Source organism: Protopterus annectens, chromosome 6.part0, assembly GCF_019279795.1.
Source record: "Protopterus annectens isolate FY-2018-M chromosome 6.part0, PAN1.0, whole genome shotgun sequence".
NCBI lineage: Eukaryota > Metazoa > Chordata > Ceratodontiformes > Protopteridae > Protopterus > Protopterus annectens.
This window is the reverse complement of record NC_056737.1, coordinates 919,413,062-919,439,321: the sequence shown is the minus strand read 5'-3', so window position 1 is coordinate 919,439,321 and position 26,260 is coordinate 919,413,062. Positions and strand designations below refer to the sequence as shown.

General features: G+C 38.6%; 1 protein-coding gene across 2 annotated transcripts in view; it reads right to left on the bottom strand.

The window, feature by feature from the left end:
• ITPK1 (inositol-tetrakisphosphate 1-kinase) overlaps nucleotides 1–26,036 on the bottom strand; it is a 1,534,199-nt gene extending 1,508,163 nt beyond the window's left edge. For both annotated transcript variants that reach the window (XM_044074569.1, XM_044074570.1), the window contains exon 1: nucleotides 25,827–26,036. In XM_044074569.1, coding sequence (XP_043930504.1) covers nucleotides 25,827–25,921 — 95 coding nt within the window. In that variant the 5' untranslated portion in view covers nucleotides 25,922–26,036. The remainder of the gene's footprint in view (nucleotides 1–25,826) is intronic.
• Between the last annotated feature and the right edge of the window lie 224 nt (nucleotides 26,037–26,260).

Genomic DNA, 26,260 nt, shown 5'->3' with positions numbered 1-26,260 from the left:
TAAAAGTACTACCCAGTGCTTTGACAAACTAGATTAAAAGGCCTGCCCTAGTTATACACTACTCTACACAGTTATTTGAAATAATCCCTGGTAAAAGATAAACATGAGGAATTTGTCAGTTAAAAGGCAAAAGATTTCAGACCACAAGGCAGGCTCCCCCCACACAAGTCATTCATTAATGTAACTTTGACAATACATTTATTTAAAGTCTGTCCCTAGTAAAGGGTTAGAAACACTAGAAATCTGATGGGCAAAAGGCAACAGAGTTGGGAAGAGACTTCACAAGTAGACATTTGCAGCAGGACAGAATCCGGGGAAGCACATACGGATCGCCACTATAGATATCACAGTAGGTTGGCCACTATAAGGCAGGTGAGGTGGCAGAATAAAAGACTGCATCTTGGGAGTCCTGCTACACTAGCCTTCATCACTAAAAAGAACAAAAATAGTCATGCATGGGCAGTTGACAGTTAGAGGCTGGAGATCAGACATGATATCCCCCCACCTCACAAATCTTGCCTTTGAAGGGAACAATCATATAAGGATGCACCAAAAGGAAATTTCTCACTGGTAAGTGAAGGCCTGTCTTTTGCACAGGATATGGAAGCACTGCTTTGTTCACAAAGAGAAGGCACAAATGGCTCTACTGTGAATAACAGACTTAAATTTGCAGTGAAGCTAAGTGGCAAAAACAAAAATGAAATACAGAAAATCATAAATACATTAAAAACAGAAAAGCCAACTTGGGGGGGGGAGGCATAATTTTAGTCTGGCGCTTTAACTTGAATGTTTCACATAAAACATAGAGAAATGTCAGCATACAGCACTGTTCCACATTCGTGTAAAGTTTCAGTATATATCGACACACTATATGTATACATACATATACACACACACACATATACATATGTATACATATATATATATTTTATTTACACACATGCATATGATTTCCATTCAAAAAAAATCAATCATGGTTGAAAAAATTCCCATTAATGAAAACATTAACAAAATCAAAACAAAAACTTTTAAACAATATTATTTTGGAGGCTAACAATCCCCCTAGCACTTCCCTTAACTACTCTAACTTCATGGTCCTACACACCTTACAGAAAAAAACTTGTCGCTCTCTAAAGTTTGTACTATCGCCAAGTCAGAACAAGTGGCAAGAACCTGAAATTTAGATTTTTTTTCTTTGATGCAAAAAAATAGTTTTTGCTAACTTGCTGCAATCAACCGACGGACTCGCTCTCCCACACACTCATTATAATAATAAAAAGAGAATAAAACAATATCTACTGTACACAAATGTCAACATAGTCAGCATACTGTACTGTGCCGCAAAGCTGCCAAGTGGACTTAAAGGCATAAAAAGAATTAGTTATATTTTCTCACATCATGCCCCTCCGACTGGGTACACCTTGGCAACACAATAAAACAGGATATTCTTTTTGAATGTAAGATGAGCTGGGGTGGGTTGAAATACTGACTGAACTATTGCTTGTGGAAAATAAAGCAACTATTTCCTATTACATCCACTTAGAGATGCAAATTGAGCGATTTCTAATTATCTATTTGTTTGCCAAGGATTACCTCATAACGCAGTTTTAGCCTGGGGATAATACTGAGCTATGCTTGCAATGTTTTATACTGATCCAGTATGCAGTTAGTGGTGAAAAATGGTCAGTGTAGCTTTCAACATACAGCGCACTCAAGAAGAGTTGATTTAAATTTGAAGCTAAAAGCATTCTGACCAAGAACATTATGTAATTGCAAATAAATAATTCAATTTACTTTGAGTATCTCTTTTAAAATGCTAGTTTACGAACATCTTCAGCTCTGAAGCTCAGAAAGTTGAAATTTCTCAGTCAGCGGCACCCAAAGAACACACACGCGCACGCTGGCAAATGAGCTTCTAGGAGTAGTTCAAATATTAGGAAGTTCTGCTATACTTTATATGCTCTCCAAATGCATTTTTTTCAAGTGAGGTTTTATTTTAGGCTGCATCACATATAAGAATATTCCACATATTCCAAAAGGCTGCATGACTTTAATCTGCTGCATTTAAAACATTTAAGAGTCAAATGGTAGCTGTCCATATGCAGTCTACGCATCTTTTTCTTTACTGGGGGGGGGGGTGCTGCCTGGGGCAGACATGGACACACTAGCCACAGTAAAGAATCATTTTGGGCTTTTGCTGCCTACATTATTTTTGGTTTTGTTCAGAATTTTCATGCTAAAAGGTTCATAAGCACACCTGAAATACACTGATATTCCCTTAAAATGTTATGTTCCCTTAAATGTTGTTACTGTAAAAAAATTACCTGGAAGCCACGGTGGTACAGCGGTAGCGTTGTTGCCTCACAGCAAGAGGTTCTCCTCTTCAATTCACGGCTGGAGTGCCTTCTGTGTGGAGTCTGCATGTCCTCCCCATGGTCGAGTGGCCTCCGACATGCGTGAATGGGCATGCCTTTGCTGAAGGTTGGGTGTCGGGCTGGCAACTCGACACCATAAAAAAAATCTACTGCCAATCATTAGCAGACCGGAGTTCTGCTGTGGCGACCCCTAACTGGGAAAAGCCGAAAAGACAAACAAACTGTAAAACATTACCTGTGATGCAGAATATGTTCGGAAGAACAATTCTGAACATCTGAGTTAAAACTTAAAAATCCTACAAACAAGTAATCTAAAATGTTAAAAATATTATAGTCAAGTATTTAGCCGGTTAACTAAACTGGGTTTGTCTTGCAGGTTGTTTTTATTAACTAATTTAGATTATTTGTTGACAGAGCACCGATCCATTTTGACCCATTTTTAGCCTCTGTCAAGGAATGCAAAGTAATTAAAAGCAAAACGTAATGTACATCAGTATAACAGAAAGAATAAACAAAGAATACAACATACAGAAAAATTAAAAAATAACACACACTTTAAAGAAAAACTACTATACAGCAGTAAAATACAAAGAATGATATACAACAGTACAACGCAAACTGGTGGTAGTAGCAAAAACATAATTCACAAAGAAATATGCTTATACTACTCCCAGTTTACCCACACAACTATGCTTTTTAAAAATGGTACCAAAAACAAAAAAACTTAATTCAAAAGCATGTCTAAAAAATAATTATACTTAAATAACTTCCCATCCCCTACAGTTGTATATATTTTCTTTGCATTCACCCATTTTATTAAAAAAAAAAAAAAAAAAGGAAAACTGTGGGCACTTATTATCACAGGATGTATGTGGTGGAGAACATTGGACACTAGCAAAATGCCAAGACCACATGCATCCAGGCTAGCAATCATTACAATCTTTGAAAATGAACTCTGTACTGCACTCTGGTAAAAGAAACTAAATCAGTGGCAATGTAGGGTCCCAGTATATTAATATCTCTTTATTTTATATCACAGGCTGCAGTCTGTTTCATACAAATGTTGAGACCTGTACTAGGCAAGCCCAAAAAAAATCAGGACAACCCAAAGATGTGCCCATGATGGATTCACAGGTGACTCATTTGTTCTTGCATGAAACAAAATGAGGTTGATGTTAAAAAAATAATATTTTGCACAAATACATTAACGATTATAGCACAACATGCAGTATAACTCCACAATCTCTTGAATTTAATTCCAAGACAAGCACCCATAAATGCATGTGGAATATATTCAAACCATCAGCTGGCCAAGGAGTATACAGGCAGGTGATAAGGAATAGGCTTAGATGGTCCACATCAGCATGTCTTAGGGCAGCTGGGAAATGAACGAGTATGCATCACACACCATCCCAGGATGACAGCACAGCTGGACACCGGTGTGTTCCCATGCTACCTGGTGCACAGAGGGTCAAAGGTCTTAGACCCCACCAGAACGGGCCACCATAAACCTGCAGCTGGGACTACATTTGTATTGGAACTATGCAGTCTTAGCAACTGGGCTGTGTAGTGCATACAAGTGCATATCCATGCATATGACCTATGCAACGTGAGAATTGTGCCAAGTGCACTGCCAGTCTACACAGTCCTTTCCATCTACATATGTTACCTGGTGCACAGAGGGTCAAAGGTCTTAGACCCCACCAGAACAGGCCACCATAAACCCACAGCTGGGACTACATTTGTATTGGAACTATGCAGTCTTAGCAACTGGGCTGTGTAGTGCATACAAGTGCATATCCATGCATATGACCTATGCAACGTGAGAATTGTGCCAAGTGCACTGCCAGTCTACACAGTCCTTTCCATCTACATACCTGCAAGAGAGAGTCAGATGTGCTGCAACCATCTCATACTGGCTCCTAAATGGAGGTGTCAGTCTTGCCTTTTGGGCTATGAAAGACCCGGTTATGAGAGACCCTTTTATGAGATCTTCTTAAGCATGAGGAAACACTGGTAATGTTAGGAATTAGTAGCCTGACCCTAATCAAGAAAGGAGGTAGTCCACCAGTGATACTCTTTAGGGTGCATGGCTAGACAACATATGGATGTTCAAATCACCTGCCTAATACTAACTTACAAAACTACCTACTGCGTACTACTACCTGATATTACCCACAACTGTATCATTCTGTAGTGGGAGACCACCCCAAATTATCCACAGCAAAAAACACCATGTCCTGCATAATTGCGTCAGCCACCTGCCTATGCTGCAGCATTTCCTGTTTCCTATCCAATACAGTTGCTTCAGCCAGCTGCCCATACTGTGGTACCCAAGTGCCACCACCAACACCTCTGCCTCAGCCATTTGCCTGTACAGCAGTATCCCAGTATCAAGTAACCACACAGATCGAATAAAACCATTTTCATCCACTCTCATCAAGATACAGAGGAAATTTAACTTTTTCACTGAACAAATACTGTATGTTTAACGTCTACATGGACTATCACTACAACAGCCAGAAAAGACATCAGTTTAAAATCACAGTTGAGGGACTGCACCTCAGAAGTATGACACCCACTCAATGTTGTAATATGGTGGAGAATAAGAAAAGGTATAATAATCTAAGCAACAGTTGGGGAGACAGAGCCCACAGCCTTCCAATTTTCTATAAGTATCAAAAAATGTGCAACTTACAGAGTTATTGGCTTTGCCACTGTCTTCTCGTTTTCAGACATCTACTCATAATGGAGTTTACAGGTCTCAGGCTGAACATTATCATTAATACAAACAGTTCTGTATTTCTCCTACCTTAGGATGCAGGAATTACCATGGTCAGTTATTTGCATTTTGGACCTGCCCCAATGATGCCATGCCCACGTAATATAACAAAGATAGATTCCTGCCCTGTCATCCATCACACAATATGATATTCACAACAGACACATTCTAGTATAAAAAGTCCTTTTTTATTACAAGGACAAGGCACGTTTATACACCATCAATTGATACTTTAAAGCATAAATTCATATGTATTGGTGTTGGTATGTAGTGAAGAACTATGAAACATTGCTGCACTCGATTCTACTGCATATTGTGGTTCCACTTATAAAACTGATAACTTGTCACACATCCTCCCCACATATCACACATTTTAACCATGTGCCACACAATGCTTTTTTGAAGATGTGTTGAGCAGTGTGTCAGATAATACAAGCAAGTATAATCAAAACATAACAGGACTGGAAGGCCATCAGCAGGCTGCTTGTGGGATACAGTATTTGCATGCCATCTTGTAGTGGTCAGCTGTGGGTGTCTGCAGAATGACAGACCAGTCTGTATGTTGGTCTAGTACTCGATAGTGCTCCTAAACCATGTTGCATGCTTGGGTTACACTGACTACATAATAATACTACTTCCAAGAACATTTTCCTTGGGCTGTGTAAAACGTATTACTATAATTACCAATCACTGTTAAAGAGACAGCTGACATAAAGAAGAGATTTAATGAAATGAGCACACACACCCTCCCTTCTGCATGCCACAGATCCTGTTAAAACTGGTTTTAACAGCAGCTGTGTATATCCAGCGTCCTATGACAACAGGAAGAGCAGATGTTATGCCACCTCACAAGATGACAATTCTAAATCTGTACAGTTGGAACTTACAGTTCCATCTTATAAACATTCAGAATGTCATTCTAACAAAATCACAAGAATGTGCCCGAGTGCATAATTGATCAAATTAAGATACAGCTGGCTGATAAAGCCACTTCAAGATGAGAAATGATATAATCAAAGATTGCATTAAAGTAAAATAGTGTATTACATAAACATGCAGTGATCTGTCAAATTATAAAAAAAATATTGTAGTGCGGGCTCATCCCCCCCCCCCCACACACACACACACACACACACACTAGGGAGGTGGGGGATGCAAATCTTCCTGCAAAAACAATATTTTGCATTAATACTAGGAGAATACTCCCAGAAAAACTATGTGGACTCTGTCTCCATACTCCACATGCGGGTCTACATCACATCGAAATTTACTTACCTCGAACCAACGTCAACTAACAGCCCTTCATTGAATGTTCACATCAGCGAATGTTTTTCCTCACAGTAGAAATCACTTGGCCAGCATACCATCCTAGACACACATCACAGTACATCAAACCTACCAATGTGGGGAGCTACACTCAACATCTCCTCAATGTGGGGGGGGGGCTGCACCACCCACACACCCCCTACTTATATATACCAACTCAGAGATTGCACTACAGTGGGGAAAGGGGCAAATTTCTGTAAGTTCTGGCCAAGTGACTTCCTTCCCTGGGAAAAACGTTAGCCGATATGAACATTCGATGAAGGTCTGTTTGATTATGTCAGTTCAATGAACAGCCGTTCGAGTTAAGTAAACTTAGATGAAGCGATATACACCCTATACACATTAATATTAAGGTCTGTGTTCCTTCAGAAATGAAAGATACCCTATGTTCCTCATAGGTAGGCCCCTGTTGCAAACAATGGGGAGGAGTGGACATTTCATGACTACTTACTGCATTAGAAATCCTCAACTACACAGCTTCAAAGCTACAAAAGCACACACAATTAGGCATTATGCTTGTTATGCAACATTTTGTCATTTCTTTCTGAAAAGGCAAACTCCCCTATATCAATATGTACTGCTCAATATCTAGTCAAATGTCTGGAAACCTGACTGACAGCATGCAAGAGAAGATTTACAACACGTAATACTGCCATTTTAATATAACAACTGCAGGAAGAAGCTAAAAAGGTTTTTAATGTATCTTTATATTCCATGTAATACATGATTCTAATTAGTAATATAGTACATTGTTCCATCTCCCCCAATAGCATGTGCCCCCTCCACCAACACGAGTTGCTGTGCATTTGCTTTACCTTCAGCATTCTATCTTCTAACTGAAAAAATGCAGAGAATTTTACACACCCTTTGCTTTCTAACACTTTACAAGCGTTTATTTTCCAAAAAGCTGAGAGAAAAAAAATGACACATACTGGGAATCCCTCTTCACAAATAAGGAATTAGTTACAATCACTTTTTTTTTAAAACCAAGTAAAATATTATGGGACTTCTAAGAGTCTGTAATAAAAAAATCAAGTTTTTGATTTAAAATATAAATTTACCAACATTTTCCTCAACATCTGCTCAAATTAAGCCAAGACAATGCAGTTTGCAGTCAGCATGACAGGACACTGAAGGAAAAGGTAAAATATATGGTGTATTAGGAGAAGGTGACCTTGCTAGAAATATATCACAAAGGGTGCATTACCAAAACATTGAGTAGAACATATTGTAAACTGGTGATAGCCACTTTAAATTGATGAAAATGACTGGACCCAGTAGAAAAGGTTTGTACCTGAATAGGTCAACAATATAGCAACTGTGTAATGTTTACTGACAAACACTTAACCATTAAAGAAGCAAACACAGTAAGGGAGAGATGTACTTGCACAATGACACTGAAGGTCAAACTTTAGCATACAAGTGCACATCAAGTTATCAAAACCACTCAACTTCACATAATACACAGCACACATGTATAGTAACATATTCTGAGGCACCTAAATGCAATCCTCCTAAATAACAAAGACTGCCTAGATCACCTATTGCCAAAGTTATGCCTCAGCAAGTCCAAAGGCATTCAGAAAATACAACATCTAACACCACAAATACTGCCACTCTCGGTGGAGCCCCAACACTAAGCCCCTAAGGCAGGCAAACACTTTCCAGGACTCTCATCATAGGAGACACCATTTAAGCTGTACTGATGCCCCTCTAACCAGGCTGAACAAGGAGAAAATAACTATTAGTTGCTTATCTGGAGCCAGAATCCGCAAAAATCATGCATGCACTAAGTCATTACAGCACAGGACACCAGTACGATTCCATCATAGTCCATGTAAGTGTAAATGACCTCAGATGTACCTCTCTGGAATATATGAAGAGATATTGTGATGTTTTCAGACTATGAGTCTCAGGCTGGTATGAGGTTAGCACTGAGCAGCATATTACCATCAGCAAAAATGATGCTATAATATGAGCAAAAACCTATTGATGTATTTCAACAACTGGCTGTCTTTCTGTTGTCATTCTAAAGGGATCCAATATCTGTTAGCTTGAGAGGACATGGTTACCAGACCACATTGCTTTGCCAAAGATAGTCTGCGCCTCTCCACTCTAGGCTCTCAAATACTGGCTAAAACTTTATCCACACCATACTGCCTTTTTTTTTTACAAAATGCCAAAGTGACAAACCTACTGACAAAGCAAAATCAACTCAACTGAAATTCAGGGTGCTACTGTTCAACGTCAGGAGTATAAACAAAAAAACAACCCTCCCTCAAAGCCCTCCTCACACTTGAAAATATAGACATCTGTACAGTTACAGAGACACTGTTTAAAGTGGCAAAGAGTACCCCAACAGTGCAAGGTTTCAGTGCCTTCCACACTTTTAGACCAGTAGCGGCACAGAAAAGGGCAAAAGGAAATGTCTCAATACACATGAATAACAAGCATATCTCTAGGGTGGTCAAACAGGATGAAGCACTGGAGTTCTTCCGCATGCAGATCACCAGAGACAAAATTCTGTACCATATCCTAGCCAGCTATCAGTCATCCTCCATGTCCCAAGAAGCTCACAACGCATACTTGGACCTAATAGAGACACTTACCATCCAACCTAGCACCCTACTCATGGTAGACGTTAATTACCCATCTATAGACTGGGAATCCTACACAGCTTCAAATCTACAGGCAGAGAGATTCCTGGACTTTGTAAAATCAAACACCCTTGACCAAACAGTGAATACACTCACTAGAGGTTCCAACATACCACACCTTGTGCTTAAAAACGTGGGAGAATGCTGCAACCCCCAAAGTCTCATCCTCCCTGGTAAGGTCTGACCATGAAGCTGTCTCCTTCAAAATCATAATCAGCTCCATAATCTCATAAAAGCCAGTAACAGGCAGGAACAATTCCAAGGCAAATTATCTTTTATTAAGTGATGGATTGTCAGAATTCAATGCCCCTCCAGCCCCATAGAACACAGCATCCTATCCTGAACTGATCTCAGAAACTCTGTACAGCCATAGAGGCTGCTGTACCTAAAAGTAAGCCAGGACTACTCCTACAAATAAACCACCCTGGTGACATTTCAAATTACACAGGATATGCAGCAAAAGGAAAAAATATTGCAAAAATCAGGAAGGGTAATTCCCATAAAAATAGAAACTCTCTCTAAAAAATAAACAGGCTTTTAGGAGGGAAACTTTGAGGTTAAGATAGTTTCCTAGGTGAAAGATAACCATACAGCCTTCTACAGCTTTGTCAGAAACTTCAAGGGCAGCACACAGCAATGTGCTGAACTGGTGGTTAATGGTGCCAAATTCACTGAACCTGGCAAAATAACCAACCAGTTAGTGGACAAATTCAGTTCCAACCCCCCACCCCAACCAACAATCTCAAAAATACCTTCAAACATAACCCCTCCAACTAAAACTAGGGAGCATGAACTGGCTGCACTCACTAAAGCCAAGAACATGGCCTCAGTGGGCCACAATAACATCCCAAAAATATCACTTATCAGGACACTGGGGTCATTATTCAACTATAGCCTCAAAACAGGCTTTGTGCCACGTGAATGGAGGACTGCAATGGTCATCCACCTTCATAAGGAGGACCTTAACAAATCCTGGAAACTACAGATCCATTAAGTCTGACTAGTCTTATTTTAAAGCCATGGAAAGAATTGTCATGGAAATTATCAACAAGGACATAAGAGACTTCCAGACACTGGATCCATCCCAGTTTGGCTTTGTCAGGAGGAAAGTCGTATTTACGGAGTCTGGTTGACTTCTTTGTAAAGGTCACTAAGGCAATGGACAGGGGAAAATGGTGCATACTGTTTACCTAGATCTGGCTAAAGCATTTGATACAATAACCCACTTATAAACAAACCTATGGAACTAGGTATAAACCCCTTTATAACATGCTGGATAGCTAGCTGGCTCACTGGTGGGACTCAGGAGGTTAGAATCAGTGAGGCCACCTTCACGAAGAGGTCAGTCATGAGTGGAGTCCCCCAGAGCTCTGTGCTGGGCCCAATACTCTTTGGCATCTACTTCTCAGATGCCAAAGTCAAAGATCTTTGGCTACCCAACTTCACAGATGACTGCAAACTGGGGGCAGTCACTGAATGCCCCCCACGATGAGAAGACCCTTCAGGAAAGACGAATACTGACAAACATTTGGTGCCAAAGCCATGTCTTAAAACAAGATACAAAGAAATGCATTATAGTACCTTCAGGGAAGTCTACCACAACGACATCATCAATATAACAGCCTTAAGTAGCTTTAACTATTCAAGGATCTGGGAACTCAGATAGTATCCTAGCCTTTGACCAGCATATCTACAGGATAGAAAGAAAGAAAATCCTTCTATGTTGCTCAGATTATAAGCAAGGGCACGTCATCTAGGTCTAGAGAGGTCATCATACCACTGTAATCGCCCCTCAGACCCATCATGGAGAATAATGCCCCTTTGGTATGTATCTGACCAGGCACATGTAGTAACTGGAATGTCCACACTGTTTCCTTACATGTCCACACTGGTTCCTTACAGAAAGAGCACGGTAAACACAATATCCTAAACTGATCACCTCAAAGCACCGTCTCTACTTGTTATCATTCAACCTCCCGAGAGGTGATCTTTGCCTGGCACACAAGGCATTCCTGGACCCTGTTTTGATTAACCTTTTGCACATCCACAAAGCAAACAGCATCAGAACTACTAGATTAAAAGACCCAAATTCTGCTTGTGAAATAAACAGCGCTCTGGAACAGGCTCCCTATCTATGTGAAACAGAGTTCCCCCATCCCTTTTTAAGGGCAAGTTGGTTCAATGGACAGGTAATCAGAAATTTACCCCTGTGAACAGAAGCAGTCAGTAAATCACCACCTATATAAATCAAAATCAAATTTGTGTGTCACATTTGGGTTGCATGGCTAGGCTTATGAGTGCCCTTGTGGTCATTAGCATAGTATACACCAATGAACCTATAAACCAGCCAATGGGCTTGCTTACTTAGCCTTCGAGTAGAGCACCACCCATGAGAGTGGGATGATGCACACAACAGCCAGCTCTCCTCTCCTGCAGGGAGGGTATAAATAGGTATACATCAACAAGGATCTGGAGTTCACCTATACGGGACATAAAGTCACATATTGGAATGTAGTATCAGCTAGTTCACTTGAAGGAAGCAGAAACAGGGAATGCAAGGGAGGCAGAACTCTCTTAATTTCTCTGTGCTGTTAGCAATGACCTATGTCTGCCACTCAAGCTAATTAGGTTTATGAGGTTTGCAGTAGAGAAGTAGGCAAGTGTAGAGACAGTCGCTGGAGTGACAGTCAGACAGAAGACTCCTAGGGAGCAAGTGGAAAATAAAGGAACAGATTTAAAAAAAATGATCTGTTGGCCTTCATTCTGTAACAAAGATTGATATATCAAAATATGTTTTTATTTTTCTTTCTTTCCAGAGTTGTCATGCAATTCTAATTTAGAAATTGCTTTTGCCCTAAGCCCTTTGCAATAACAAAACCTCAAGCAAAAAAAGAGTATAAAAACAATTAATCAATACTGAAACACAAACTGAGATGCTGACACATACTATTTGTTGTTTCAAAATGCTTTAAGTCTAAACCTGAACTTGAAGCCAAATGATTTCAAATACTGTGTCTCTACTGCAGTTATCTAAAACAGCCAATAGTGACCAACAGCATTTTTCATACCAGACTGCAAACAAAAAAAAAAAAATTGCAGTAGCATATCAAATGATAAAGTACAGCCAAACTGTGACTGAAACATTCACATACCGGAGATTATGTTTACTGATATATGGTTAGTGGGGTTACATTTATATTCTCCTTATAAAGTGGAATAATTTCTGCTTTCTTCTGAAATGATGGAAAATAGCAATGTTCACCCAATAACAAGGTTAATGCAAGAAATATAATAAAATTTCCATCTTCAGTGTAACAAAGCTAAATCAAACTCTGGGAGTCATCAATTTTCATTCCAGTGCTTTCTTCAACTATAGCCTTTTGAAATCAAATAACTGTAGTTATCAATGGAGTTACAGTACAATTTAAGCCCATATTTCACCAAAAAATATATGTAAGCAATTCTAACATGGCAGCATTTTAACAGGTTTTTTTATTATTAGATTTATTTTTTGTGACTCAAATTATTAATAAAGTTAATTTCGGTAAAACTACAGAAGGCTTTACTGTTGTTAACAGAGTTTAATTCAGATGTTCAAAATTAGTCCGCTACTTCTTAATACTCTAGGCCCAGAATCGATTCCAATGCCCTATGATGGGTTTTTATAGTGTATGTTCCAAAGCAAGTATTAAGTATCAAACCTTTGCAGTGGGATACAACTTCCTTACTATATACAATACCATATTATACAGTTTTTGGTGACAAGGTGATGCAACTTCCTTAATATATACAATACCATATTATACAGTTTTTGGCGACAAGGTGATACAATACAGTATTATACAGTTTTTGGTAACAAGGTGTATTGTTTTTATATTTTATTTTGGTCATTAGGCACAGGTGCAAAAAAAAAATCTGGAACAAAATAATTAAAATAGCACCTGCAATGGTAATACATATATGCAAAGTGAGTTGAATAATTTCACAGTCAAACAATAAATTAGCATATTCAGCTACAGTACAATTAGCTATACTGTTAACAAAGCCTTAAATAGAGGTCACCCCACTTCAGTAATCCTGTTGGATCTATCCAAGGCTTTTGACACAGTTATACATACTAAATTTCTGATCCAATTAACAAAACTTGGCTGTTCCCCCAAATCCTTCAACTGGTTTACATCATACCTAAACAACAGACAACAATCTGTAAAGTGACATAACATCCAATCTGATTATCTGTCAAACAACATAGGAGTCACACAGGGTCCTGGGACCATTACTCTTCAATATCTTTATTAACGACCTCCACAAAGTCTTACAGCTAGGTAAAATTATTCAGTATGCCGATGATTTAACAATAATCTCTACTTCAAACAATTTCTCTAACATCCTCACAGTTACTCAAAATGCTTTTACAGAAATTGAATGATGGCTAAACAATTCATAGCTGCTACTAAACGCCAAAAAAAAAAAAAAAAAAACACATTATTCTCTTCAAGACAACCAGATAGACTTCAAAATCTTCTCTAAAGACGGAACTGAAATAGAAATAGTGAAAACTGCCAAACTACTAGGCATTACAATTAACGACAAACTCACCTTTGAAACACACATTCTTAATGCAATAAAGTAAACACACTTTAAACTTGGCAAACTTTATCGTCACAAACTCTACATGGACAAACCCACCAAAACAAAACTGGCAAGTACCTTACTCATCCCTGCCCTACTTTATGGTAGTGTCATCTTTACAAACCTTCACTCATCCATCAGCGAAATACGTCAGTCTTGCTACTATAAAACAGCTAAATTCGCCACAGGAAAGCCTAACAGCTCACAGCACTGCCAAGCAATCTCTGAACGGAACTGAACTGGTTGGATTTCCCAAACTATCTCTGCTTTCCCCAACTAATGCTAGCCCATAAACTAATTTAGAAACCAAATACCTGCCCAGCACTGTCATCAATACTACACACTTTTATTCCTGCCCAGCACTGTCATCAATACTACACACTTTTATTCCTACATGTACCCTAAGATCCTCCAACAAATTGCTGCTAAGTGTAACTGAGCCCAACAAAAGAACTGGAAAATGCTTGTTCTCTTATAGCATTGCTAAAAGAGGGGACTGCTTACCCTCCCATATTACCCAAACAGAGTGTATAAAGATGTAGGAAGTAGCATTAAAAACATACTTCCTAATTATACCATGACCCCCTATTAATATTCCAAAACGTGCACGCTGATTGGACAGCGTGCACGTTGTAAATCGACTTATACTAATGGAAAAAGGTCCGGTCGCCCGGACTTTTTCCATTAGTATAAGTCTTTTTTTAAAACACTGTCTCGCTATGTTAAAAGAGTTTAACATAGCGACACAGGTTTAAAAAAAGCAACGGAGATCTCCGTTGCTTTTTTTAAAGCTGTCTCGCTATGTTAAACTCCTTTAACATAGCGGCACAGTGTGTAAAAAGCAACTGAGATCTTGCTTTCTCCGTTGCTTTTTTTTAAACCTGTCTCGCTATGTTAAATGGGTTTAACATAGCGAGACAGCTTTAAAATAAGCAACGGAGATCTCCATTGCTTATTTTAAAGCTGTCTCGCTATGTTAAACCCATTTAACATAGCGAGACAGGTTTAAAAAAAAAAAAGCAACGGAGAAAGCAAGATCTCCATTGCTTTTTACTGTTTTGCTATGTTAAATGGGTTTAACATAGCGAGACAGCTTTAAAATAAGCAACGGACATCTCCGTTGCTTATTTTAAAGCTGTCTAGTATGTTAAACCCATTTAACATAGCTAAACAGTAAAAAAGCAACGGAGATCTTGCTTTCTCCGTTGCTTTTGGCCACAGCTCTGATGTACTGTGTAGGCATGCTCAGTACATCAGAACTGCCGCGGATGCCAGACAGCTGCGGAAGGGCAGCAAAGAGGCATTATACAATGCCATTATTTAAGAAAAGTAATTGTTTCTTTTCTTAAATAATGGCATAGTATAATAGCAATAACCCACTTCTGGGTGTGGGTAATGCGGGATTTAACCACGGTTGTCTTTGTTTGTGCCAACCGTGGTTAAATCCCGCATTACCCACACCCAGGCGTGGGTTATTGCTATAATAACCTCAAATGCCAATGCAACACAAACAAGCCACCATAAAACCTGCACTACTTAATATTAACCCACTTCCATAGTTCAAAATAACTACTACCCTAACAGCAAAACAGCTCTACTACCACTATTTTCTGTTCGGTAAGAACTGCCATGTTTTCATGCAATGCCAAAAAAAGAAACAACTCAAGTTTTTTTACTATACTACCAACTGTTGCCTAAGTTTTTATAAGTTTTGATACATATTGTTAAGTTTTATATGTCTGTGTATTCTACTTTTATAGTTTTTATCCCAAAGAGATGCTGCAGGTGGATTGGACATTCTAAATTGGCCCTAGGCGTGAGTGCGTGCGTGTGTGTGCCTTTTGTGGAAGGTTGGGTGCCGGGCTGGCAACTCGACATCGTAAAACTCCACTACCAATCATGAGCAGACAGGTGATCCACTGTGGCAACCCCTAACCAGGAAAAGCCGAAAGTCAACTTTTGCATATTCCACTTTTTAAAAATTTTTGTCAAGTGTCTATATTTTATTTTATTGAATTAAGTGTGGAGCTTTTCTCCCCGGGCCTCCACTGAAAATGGATTCCTGACCCAGTGGACTTTCCCAGTCAACAAATGTCAATAAAAAAATGGTACTACTAATGTGTAAACCATCACACCCACTACACACACACACACACACACACACACACACACACACACACGAGTCTGGTCCTACATTTGTGATACTTAATATGGCCTTTAATGCTCACTGCAGAATCTTCCTATCTAAACTATATTTAAGCAGCAATACAAGAATCTACTGAATCAGACAACAACATAAACACCAAATTCTTCCTTTTTATTATTCATTCTTTTAGTATTCCATAACATAATTTACAAAATCCATGTAATATCCTATCTAGTTTCTAAGGAGAGATGAAAAACGGTAGAAACAAGCTGTTATAAAGTGCTAAAGAAGTGTTTTAATCCTAGAGAAGAATGATGTACTCCATCCTGAAAAAATACTTGAAATTTCCTGCCACAAATTCCTACAGGTTAGGTTAAACATCCAATTTACTTTTAGAAACAGCAGTGTCCCAGTTAGCCATTAAAACATTCTGCCAAATAACATCAATCCCCACAAGACCAGGAAATGGCAAAATCCTGTAACAAGTGTACCATCATTCTTTACAATGACATGTAATCTAGAATCTCAGCATGCTTTTCTTAAGGCCCAATATCATTAATTCCCAGGGGTACAATTCCCCATTTTACTCTCTTATACAAGTTCTTAACTGCAAAAATTATTACCCAGAATCCATGCTCCAGGCAATGCGGTCATTGTAACTAAAAAGACATTTTTCTATGAAGACATCAAATTGCAGAATCTCCAATCATCAAGATGTCACTACTTAAAGCGAAGATGTATCTACAGTAAGGAGCAACCCACCCACTTATATCCACTAAAGCTCTTATTCTTTCAATAAGATTTTCTTCAAGTCCAGACCGACTATTAGTTCTTATTTTAGGTGCAACTTCATTATATAAAATACGGAATTCTTCTTAAAAGGGAAAGTTATAACAAGAGGCTCCCTGTTGTCAAGGGTGGTTTTATTTTCTTCAAAGTATGGCTTTACTGGTACATTAAGAATGGCATCTCTAGTGAATTATACTCCTGAGAGAATTCTTTGTTAATTTAACCACAAGAAATTAAAATGTTCAGAATAATATTCTTTAAACCTGTAACATATTCAATAACTTCATTCCTGTCTATTTCTAACTGGTCGCTACTTACAGTACCACTAGGCGCAGTTCTACCCAGATTCATTCTGGATAACTGTTAGCATCCTTGATTTTATTACTAACGAAAAGTGGTTCCCATTTCTCATCATATTGCAATTGTTCCCTTAGATGAACATTTTTCAATTGCAAGGTAAGTCCAGCAATTATCAAATTCTGTAGAGGTATTTTTCACAGAACAGTCAAAACTGTTTTAAACTAACCTTACTTTAAAAAGTCTTTCAAACAACAGAAGTTTGTTTTCCATTACCAATGCATATTAAAAATACATAATTGTAAAGTCAGTGAACAAATATGGAGACCAGCAACCAGCTAGAGAGAGAGAGAGAGAGTTTAAGTCAGCAGAAGGACTCCCTGAATCATAAAGCTCCTGCAAGGGACTTTATCAAAAAAAGGATTTGCCTGCAAGCATTATTTCATTGCTTAATGTTATGGTCTTAGACCAGAGAACTGAAAAATAAATCAGAGTAACGTGTTTATACAATAACTGTAATAAAGGCATGGCAAACTTCTCAGAAAATCAAAAAACTCTACCTTGTAATACCATTTGCCTGTGTTATAAAGAGATTTCACAAAAAGTGTTACGAACAAAAAAGACAGAGAACCAACACGACCAACGAAGTGTGTTAGTAAAATCACGTAAAAAGATAGATGCATGCCCTCTTCCGGCACACCTCTCAATCATCACACAATCCAAGATACACAACAGACACAAGTATTGAGAACACATGGGCAGAGTAATGAAGTTTGGAAAGTAAGATTTCTGTTAAATGACCAATATGATTCAGGTTTCAGAAGTTGTATGTGGGGGCTTGTACTATTAGTTTTGAGGTTTTGTCCTTGACAGTTCAGTGCAGTTATTGACTGGACAGTAGTGCACGGACATTTGCCAGATGGAAGTATTAAGGGTACACTTATGGTTTCTATCCTGGATTTAAAGCTGATCATTGCATTCAGAACCAAGCCAAAAATGTTGGCCCAGATTAGATGCACCTCCCCTGGAATTCTAAAGTCAGTCATAACTTTAGGAAAGCCATAATATTTTCTTCTTCAAAATTCAAAAAAAAAAAATCAAAATTACAGACTTTTCAAAACCGTTTTCTCTCTCATTCCTCTCTCACCACCAAATTCATATCCACAACCCAATATTATACATATGTATTGTTGGTCTTCTTTCAACTTTTCCCAGTTAGGGGTCGCCACAGCGGAACTCCGGTCAGCTAATGACTGGCAGTAGATTTTTACGGTGCCGAGGTGCCAGCTCGACGCCCAACCTTCAACGAAGGCAAGCCCATTTACGTATGTCTTTCAAACACCACTCGACCACGGGGAGCACATGCAGACTCCACACAAAAGGCGCTCCAGCCGAGAATCGAACGGGAGAACCTGTTGCTGTGAGGCGACAATGCTACCGCTGCACCACCGCGGCTTCTAATATTATGCATATGTATAATCCTTAAAATTACTAATTCATTATTTGATATGCTATTTTCATCATTTCATGTTTTCCAAATTACAAAACCCTTGCTTTTTTTTTTTCTCTCTAAAGGTCTCAATTCAGAAACGTATTCTCATCCTTTAGTAACTACAGAGGGATTAAATTGATCAGTCACAGCATGGAGTTATGGGAAAGAGTAGTGGAAGCTAGGTTAAGAAGGGAGGTGATGATTAAGGATCAGCAGTATGGTTTCATGCCAGGAAAGAGCACTACAGATGCAATGTTTGCTCTGAGAGTGTTGATGGAGAAGTACAGAGAAGGTCAGAAGGAGGTGCATTGTGTTTTTGTACTTAGAGAAAGCATATGACAGGGTGCCTAGAGAGGAGTTGTGGTATTGTATGAGGAAGTTGGGAGTGTCAGAGAAGTATGTAAGAGTGGTACAGGATATGTAAGAGGGTAGTGTCAGCAGTGAGGTCTATGGTGAGAGTGACAGATGCGTTTAAGGTGGAGGTGGGATTACATCAGGGATCAGCTCTAAGCCCTTTCTTATTTGCAATGGTGATGGACAGGTTGACACACGAGATCAGACAGGAGTCCCCGTGGACTATGATGTTTGCAGATGACACTGTGATCTGTAGTGAGAGTAGGGAACAGGTGGAGGAGACCCTGGAGAGATTGAGATATGCTCTAGAGAGAACAGGAATGAAGGTCAGCAGGACTAAGACAGAATATATGTGTGTGAATGAGAGGGAGGATAGAGGAATAGTGAGGATGCAAGGAGTAGAGGTGGCGAAGGTGGATGAGTTTAAATACTTGGGATCAATAGTTCAGAGTAATGGTGAGTGTGGAATTGAGGTGAAGAAGAGTGTACAGGCAGGATGGACTGGGTGGAGAAGAGTGTCAGGAGTGATTTGTGACAGACGAGTACCAGTAAGAGTGAAAGGGAAGGTCTACAAGAGGGTAGTGAGACCAGCTATGTTATATGGGTTGGAGACAGTGGCACTGACAAAAAGGCAGGAGTTAGAGCTGGATGTGGCAGAGTTAAAGATGTTAAGATTTGCACTGGGTGTGACGAGGGTGGACAGGATTAGGAATAAGTATATTAGAGGGTCAGCCCAGGTTGGAAGGTTTGGAGACAAAGCCAGAGAGGCAAGATTACGTTGGTTTGGACATGTGTTGAGGAGGGATGCTGAGTATATTGGGGAAAAAGATGCTAAGGATGAAGCTACCAGGCAACAAAAAAAGAGGAAGGCCTAAGATAAGGTTTATGGATGTGGTGAGAGAGGACATGCAGGTGATTGGAGTGAAAGAGTAAGATGCAGAGGACAGGAAGAAATGGAAACAGATGATCCGCTGTAGCGACCCCTAATGGGAACAGCCGAAAGATGATGATGATGATGATGATGATGATTCTCATCCTGCACTAAAATATAAAGTATTTAGAAATTATGCTGTAACACGTAATTGTTTTCTTTCTGTTCTATTAAAAATGGTCCTGACTTAAATGCCCCAAAATATATCAAAAGCCTACAGGCTACTAAAATGGAAAAACAATTAATTCAGAAAAAAATAGATCCATTCCTCCTCTTCCTCTTTGTGTTTTCCATCACATGATTACTGCATTTCTAACTAGAAATGATAATTTGATAAACTCTTTATTTACAAACAATACGTATGGCATGTATACATCACCCATTCTATTCTGACAATGTTATTGTAAGAGTCCACGGTTATCCCTTTCATACAGTATTAACATTCCCTAATCAACATTATTAAAATTCTTAACATTAAAAGGAAGCCACAATCAAACTACTCAGCCACATTATCCATTTGCACTTCAAGATTATTAACATCTTTACAGCATACCTTTCAACCTCTTGGGACAAAGGCCCAAAAATCAGGGACAGATTTTAAATGATGTTGTTGTTACAAACTTAGAAAATGGCTAGAATAACAGGCTTTGAATTATGAAAGATATCAAGTCTGAAATTCAAATGTCTGTCATTATTTAGTGACTTCATTCCTCAATTATTTGCTAGAAAAACAACAAATTTTAAGAGGGGCAGACCAAAAATATGAAAAAAAATCTTGGCATTCTGTGAAATTATGAACAGTTGAGAGGTATGGTTTACAGTATACAATAACTCTCAACCTCCTGAGGGTAAGAAATCTGGACAAAGCCATAAATAATGGGGGAAGGCATGTGTCCAAACCCAGGGACAGAAAATATTGCTCTTACAAAAGCAGAAAGTTGACAGAATAACAGGTTTCGCCTTAGCATGAATTTTAAAGGAAATGAAGTCTAAATCTCAAATGTCTGTCATTATTTTCTGATTTCAGTCATCTAAGATTTGCAGGAAAACCACAATTTTTGTTGAAAAAGGCCAAAAGTATGAGGCATAAATCCGGACATTCTGCAAAAATCTTGAGTAGTATGCAGCATACTTCCGCAATTTCTACTTGAACCACAACAAAACTATCTTACTCATCTTCTGCCAATATCTCATTATCTTCATAAATCTGCTACAAGATCTTTCTGATGTTCCCTCTGATAGAAGTTAAACGGAACAAGTTTAATATACGCTACCGTACCAAAAATATAATGTTCCACAACACCCAAAGACTCATTCAGGTGATGCAAAATTAAAACTGGACCATCACGACTAAACCTGCCAAATTTACCACTGTTGGGAAAACTTCCTGCATTTTCAGTACTGCAGGTACTACCCTTAATATTACTACCTTGTTCCAGCATGGACTTTAAAATGCAATATGTTTTATTAACAAACCCTACTACTTTCATGGCACAAGTGCTCCTAGTTATAGTTTTCCAACTGCCCACATACAGGCATGATTCTCTTTTTTACGCTGTCCACATTACATGGTATCACACACAAACTACTATATTCTGCATTTGCACCAATATTTGCAGCACTGACAATTTTCAGAGGTAATGATTAAAACAAGCAAAAACCTATCAGATCTGTTGTCACTAACATCTACAACTACTGCCGAGAGTGTCCGTGTTATATCCGTTTTTTTTCGTAACTACTTATTTTGGAAAAGTCAATCTATTGCCCTGCAAGAGTTGCTGCATTCTACCTTCCAGCACGGGCTCTCCAATTTGTTTTTCAGAGGTGTTGCTATCTCCTAGAATGCATTTACAGATGTCTGGGCAAATATCAACTGTGTTACATGCCCTAGACATGTAGACTCTACTACCAAAAGGGTTTGGGGATTGCCGTTTTTAGGGGAGCATTTAGAGGATCACTATAACTCATCTTTTAATAAGACCTACTGATATTTAAGTATTTCTTACACAAGAGTCTTTCATGCTTACTACATCAAAATGCAGGCTTTCATTTCTGCTTACTTTCTCATATGTTTGTTTTATATTTTGTCTTTTATTGTAGCATTCTATTACATTTTGTGTTTCTGTATGACGCCTAGCCGGTCTACTTAATAAATGATTTATTGATACATCAACCAAAAAATAAGAAAGCAAGGACAGAAGTGCAATGTCAGTTAGCTGGGGGTGCAGATTTATTATAACTTGAACCTGAGGAACATTCGGAATAGCATTGAACACTTCAGACACCACTGTCACTACAGCAAATGAACTTCCTACCTGACTAAAACTTAAGACTTGAACAGCCCAAACCACTAAATGACAGAGAAATGTGGTACCATTTCAACTATTTTGAACTCAATTATATCACAAAATTAAACAGCAAGCATTGCATCAGTATTTGGCAAGCATATTTACATGCAAATGCTTCTGTCTATTAATCTGAAAAGGAAGTACAACATTAAAATCCAAAGAAAGTATGAAATTAATATCATTGCAAAAAGGTTAATCGAACAATGAACACACCGCATAACTGCTATATATTACAGATTAATGAAAATCAGAGTGGATATAGAAAACTGGAAAACAGTGAATATAAGTGCCTCTTATCAAGTGTCATCGTGAAGCGGTACTCAGACTACAAGTGTCATCACGGAGCGGTACTCAAAGACTAGAAGTGTCATCACAGAGCGGTACTCGAGGACTACAAGTGTCATCACAGAGCGGTACTCAAAGACAGTGTCATCACAGAGCGGTACTCAAAGACTACAAGTGTCATCACAGAGCGGTACTCGAGGACTACAAGTGTCATCACAGAGCGGTACTCAAGGACTACAAGTGTCATCACAGAGCGGTACTCAAAGACTGGTCTGCTGGTGCCATACAATCACCCACAGCATTGGCAACTGGGTGTTGACAAAGAAATAAAAAAGTACAGCTTTTCTGGTGGACAAGTCCCCACTCCTAACAACCACCATACAGGTTCTCTCACCTTGACATGGGCCCACCAGACTAAATATATCTAAAGTGAAATTTCCACCTAAAACAGCACAAGAAAAAAATGTTCCCCAAATCTATCACCAGTGCAAAAACTGTGTACTACCAATATATGAACTGACAGCTAGTCAGACTACTCAAATGAACAGTTCTTATAGTCAGGTGGGAAAATTAAACAAACTAAATACTTAGGAAGGAAAATATTTTGATTTCTATGCAATGCAAAACAAAGTTGAAAAGATTCCCATGAAAAGGCAAACCATATCTGACAGGCTCTTATGGTTCATATAATGAAGTAATAAATAATGTATGCCCAGATTAAAAAGATTTCAATACCATTCAAAATGAAAAGTGATAAAAACAGTACAATACAAGAAAGTGTTTAAAGATACAGTGACAGAAAGCATTACAAAACTCAGGTCACTTTGGGAGACAGACACAGGGATACTATATGAATCTGTATTCCCCATCAACTTCTTTAAGGTCCCTTTGTTTTTAAGCACCAGATGCTCCTTGGAAAGGCAAACAAGAATCAGACACCTAAGAAAACTCAGTTCTTGATAACTATCAACATGGATAAGTTTCAGCCAGGAGCGGCCTTAGGTCAACTGGTGTCCTGGGCAAAAGGGCTCCATGGCACCCCACCACACCACCTGGTACCCCCGGCCTGGTCTACCTACACCAAATAAATACTGAAAAAGCATCACTGCTACAGCGGCACCCTAGGCACTCGCCCAGTTGGCCTATGCCTAAGGCCAGCTATGGTTTCAGAATGCTAAAGGGCAAAATACTACAGGGAGTATACTAAAATTTGAAGATACATTGTAAGCAGTCAACAGGAAAGTCTGAAAAAAACTCATTGGTACAGCTGGACTAGGATTCCATGGTACATATAAAACATAAAAATATAAATAATTGTCAAAGAGGAGGAGATGGTATATATGATACTAATGGCAAAATATTCACATATGTGAACAGTTATACAGGTGAAAAGACATACCTAAGGCAAAATATAGAAAAGGGCATACTAATTACTTTCACTCTTCCATAAAACCCTAACAGAAAACTAAAGGACCTCAGCATGTGCAGCACACAGAAAATAGACAAGCAGTAGAACTATAAAATTGTATACATACCACAGGAAGGCAATTACGGGGAAAGTCTACCCCAGTTCAAATGATTGTTAAGGGAAAGTTAAATGAAATAATTAAGGAAATCTGAAACATACTGATCCCTATGGAATGCAATCCTAGAGTTCCTGGAAAGGGCATGTAATATTTCATACATTAGAACTCATCAAGGCAAACCTTTAGCACAACTGGTCCTGTATATGTGGAACTATACAGACAATATAGCAACTGTTTTGCTCTCCTTTCAGTTTTAACTATCGAGTTGCTTCTCAGTCAGATGATTAGTTAAAAAATAAAAAAGTGTGCATCTCTGTTTGTACTTAGCCTTATGTTTATAACTATGCTAATAACAACTGCACGTCCAATCTGCATACTTTCAGAATGTTTTTTTTTTCTTATATATTATATACTAGTATTTTATACACAAGTGTACTTAGCAGCGTTTTATGAATGTATGTTAATTTAACATGTACACTGTACTCAATGTTGCACATATATTTATATATACACACACACACATACATATGCAAACATGTACTTTACAGTATGTAGTCAATGATTAATGAATCGCTTAGAATGTCCTGAATGACCAACAATACAGGTTTTTATTGGACAAAGTTATGTCTTACAGTCTTGTAAAGTGTCTAATCTAGTGAAGTAAACTGCTGGAGCATTTATTCCATGGACTCCCATGAAAAAATAGGTTATGTCCTACAAAGCATCCCAGTTAATAAAACATTAGTCCATTCTGATAAGAAAAACAGGAGACCAGTAGGAGTATTTCACCAAAATGCAAGAATGTAAAACACATCACAGTAATAACAAAAATAATAACAATAACAGGGCAAGATAACTTTTCTCTACCTTCCTAGGCTTTGCAAAATTACATAAACACATAAATAATGAAAAGCCCTTATTCTAGGGTGTTCCAAAACATTGTGCTGGTTGAAATTACAGGGTTTACGCAATACAACCCCTGGCTATACCACACAGTGAATATGTCAGATAGAAAGGGACTGCCTATAACTAGTACAGGCAGAGAGTTAAGAGGGATATGAAAAATAAACAACTGGAAATTCTGAATGCAGGAATATAGAAAATAGGAGTGACTGAGGTTGAAGCAGTATGTCTGTTTCCAACTTTCCTGCCCTCTAAATAACTAAGCAAGTTTCTACTCGCCTGTCCAGTAGTCAATTTAAAAAAAAAGATTAACCATGGTATTTTTTTAGCTGTAATATGAAACATTAAGCTGCAATGCTTGCAGCTTTTTTATACTAAGTTCTAAAGGTACTTGCGACTCATTTATGAGACTGTCACAATAATATGCGCTGTCAATGACTGTTACTCTTTGTCAGTTGTTGCACCCCAAGTTAATGACAAAGATAAGACTTCAGATCCATGACACAGCTAACGCATTTCAACATCACTTGTACTTTACTGAACTGAGGAATGATTTCATACTGAAATGCAACAGTTCATACTCATCTGAAGATTACATCATGTCTATAAACCACAACAACCAAAATGAAAATGTGACATCTGGAGAGTCTATCCAATCCCATTAAACTGCAACTACATCCTTAAACAGGTGCTGACTTCACTCAGAGGCAATCTGAACAATCCAGATGCCCACCGCAACACATCGCATATTCAATGCATCACCATGCTCTTAAGCATTAATAGTACAATAAACACCATAACCGCAGAAAGGGATCTTAACCACAGCTGAACTGCTTGCTGCAAAGAGATGACATCCTGGATAAAAAGCGATGACACACGGGGAAGCCGCGCTAATAACGGTGACACAAAGTTTCCTGTCAAAGGTTTGCATGGAGATCATCATTCTTGAAAGCACACGCATTCATTGCTGAAGACAGCCCTACCTGCACAGCTCAGCGAAGTCCTGGAAATGAAGCCTCTTCATCTTTCTCTCACTCAACCAATAGCCTACGCGCTTCCCCCTGAGAAAAGTCTGCATTTTCACGCTCCGTGCCGGCTACCGTCTCGCGCACAGTGGATTCCTTTTTATGCGGTAGTGGCCAGTTCCTATAAGGCGACTCGAGCCAGAAACGTCCAGATGTCACGTGACGCGATCAGGACGCCTTCTCCGACGTCACGCATTTACTGTTAGATGCTTAGGGCTATGAGTGGTATTTGGCGGGTCGTTTGAAGGCAGTATTTTATTGTTATATTATTATTTTTTTTTTCTTTGAAAATCATTTTTATTCTGCATTCGCTTTTCTAAAATATAAATTACGTTTTCAGGATTTTATATTTGTAAGTTTTTTCCATATCTGGTAGTATACCGATTCAAAAG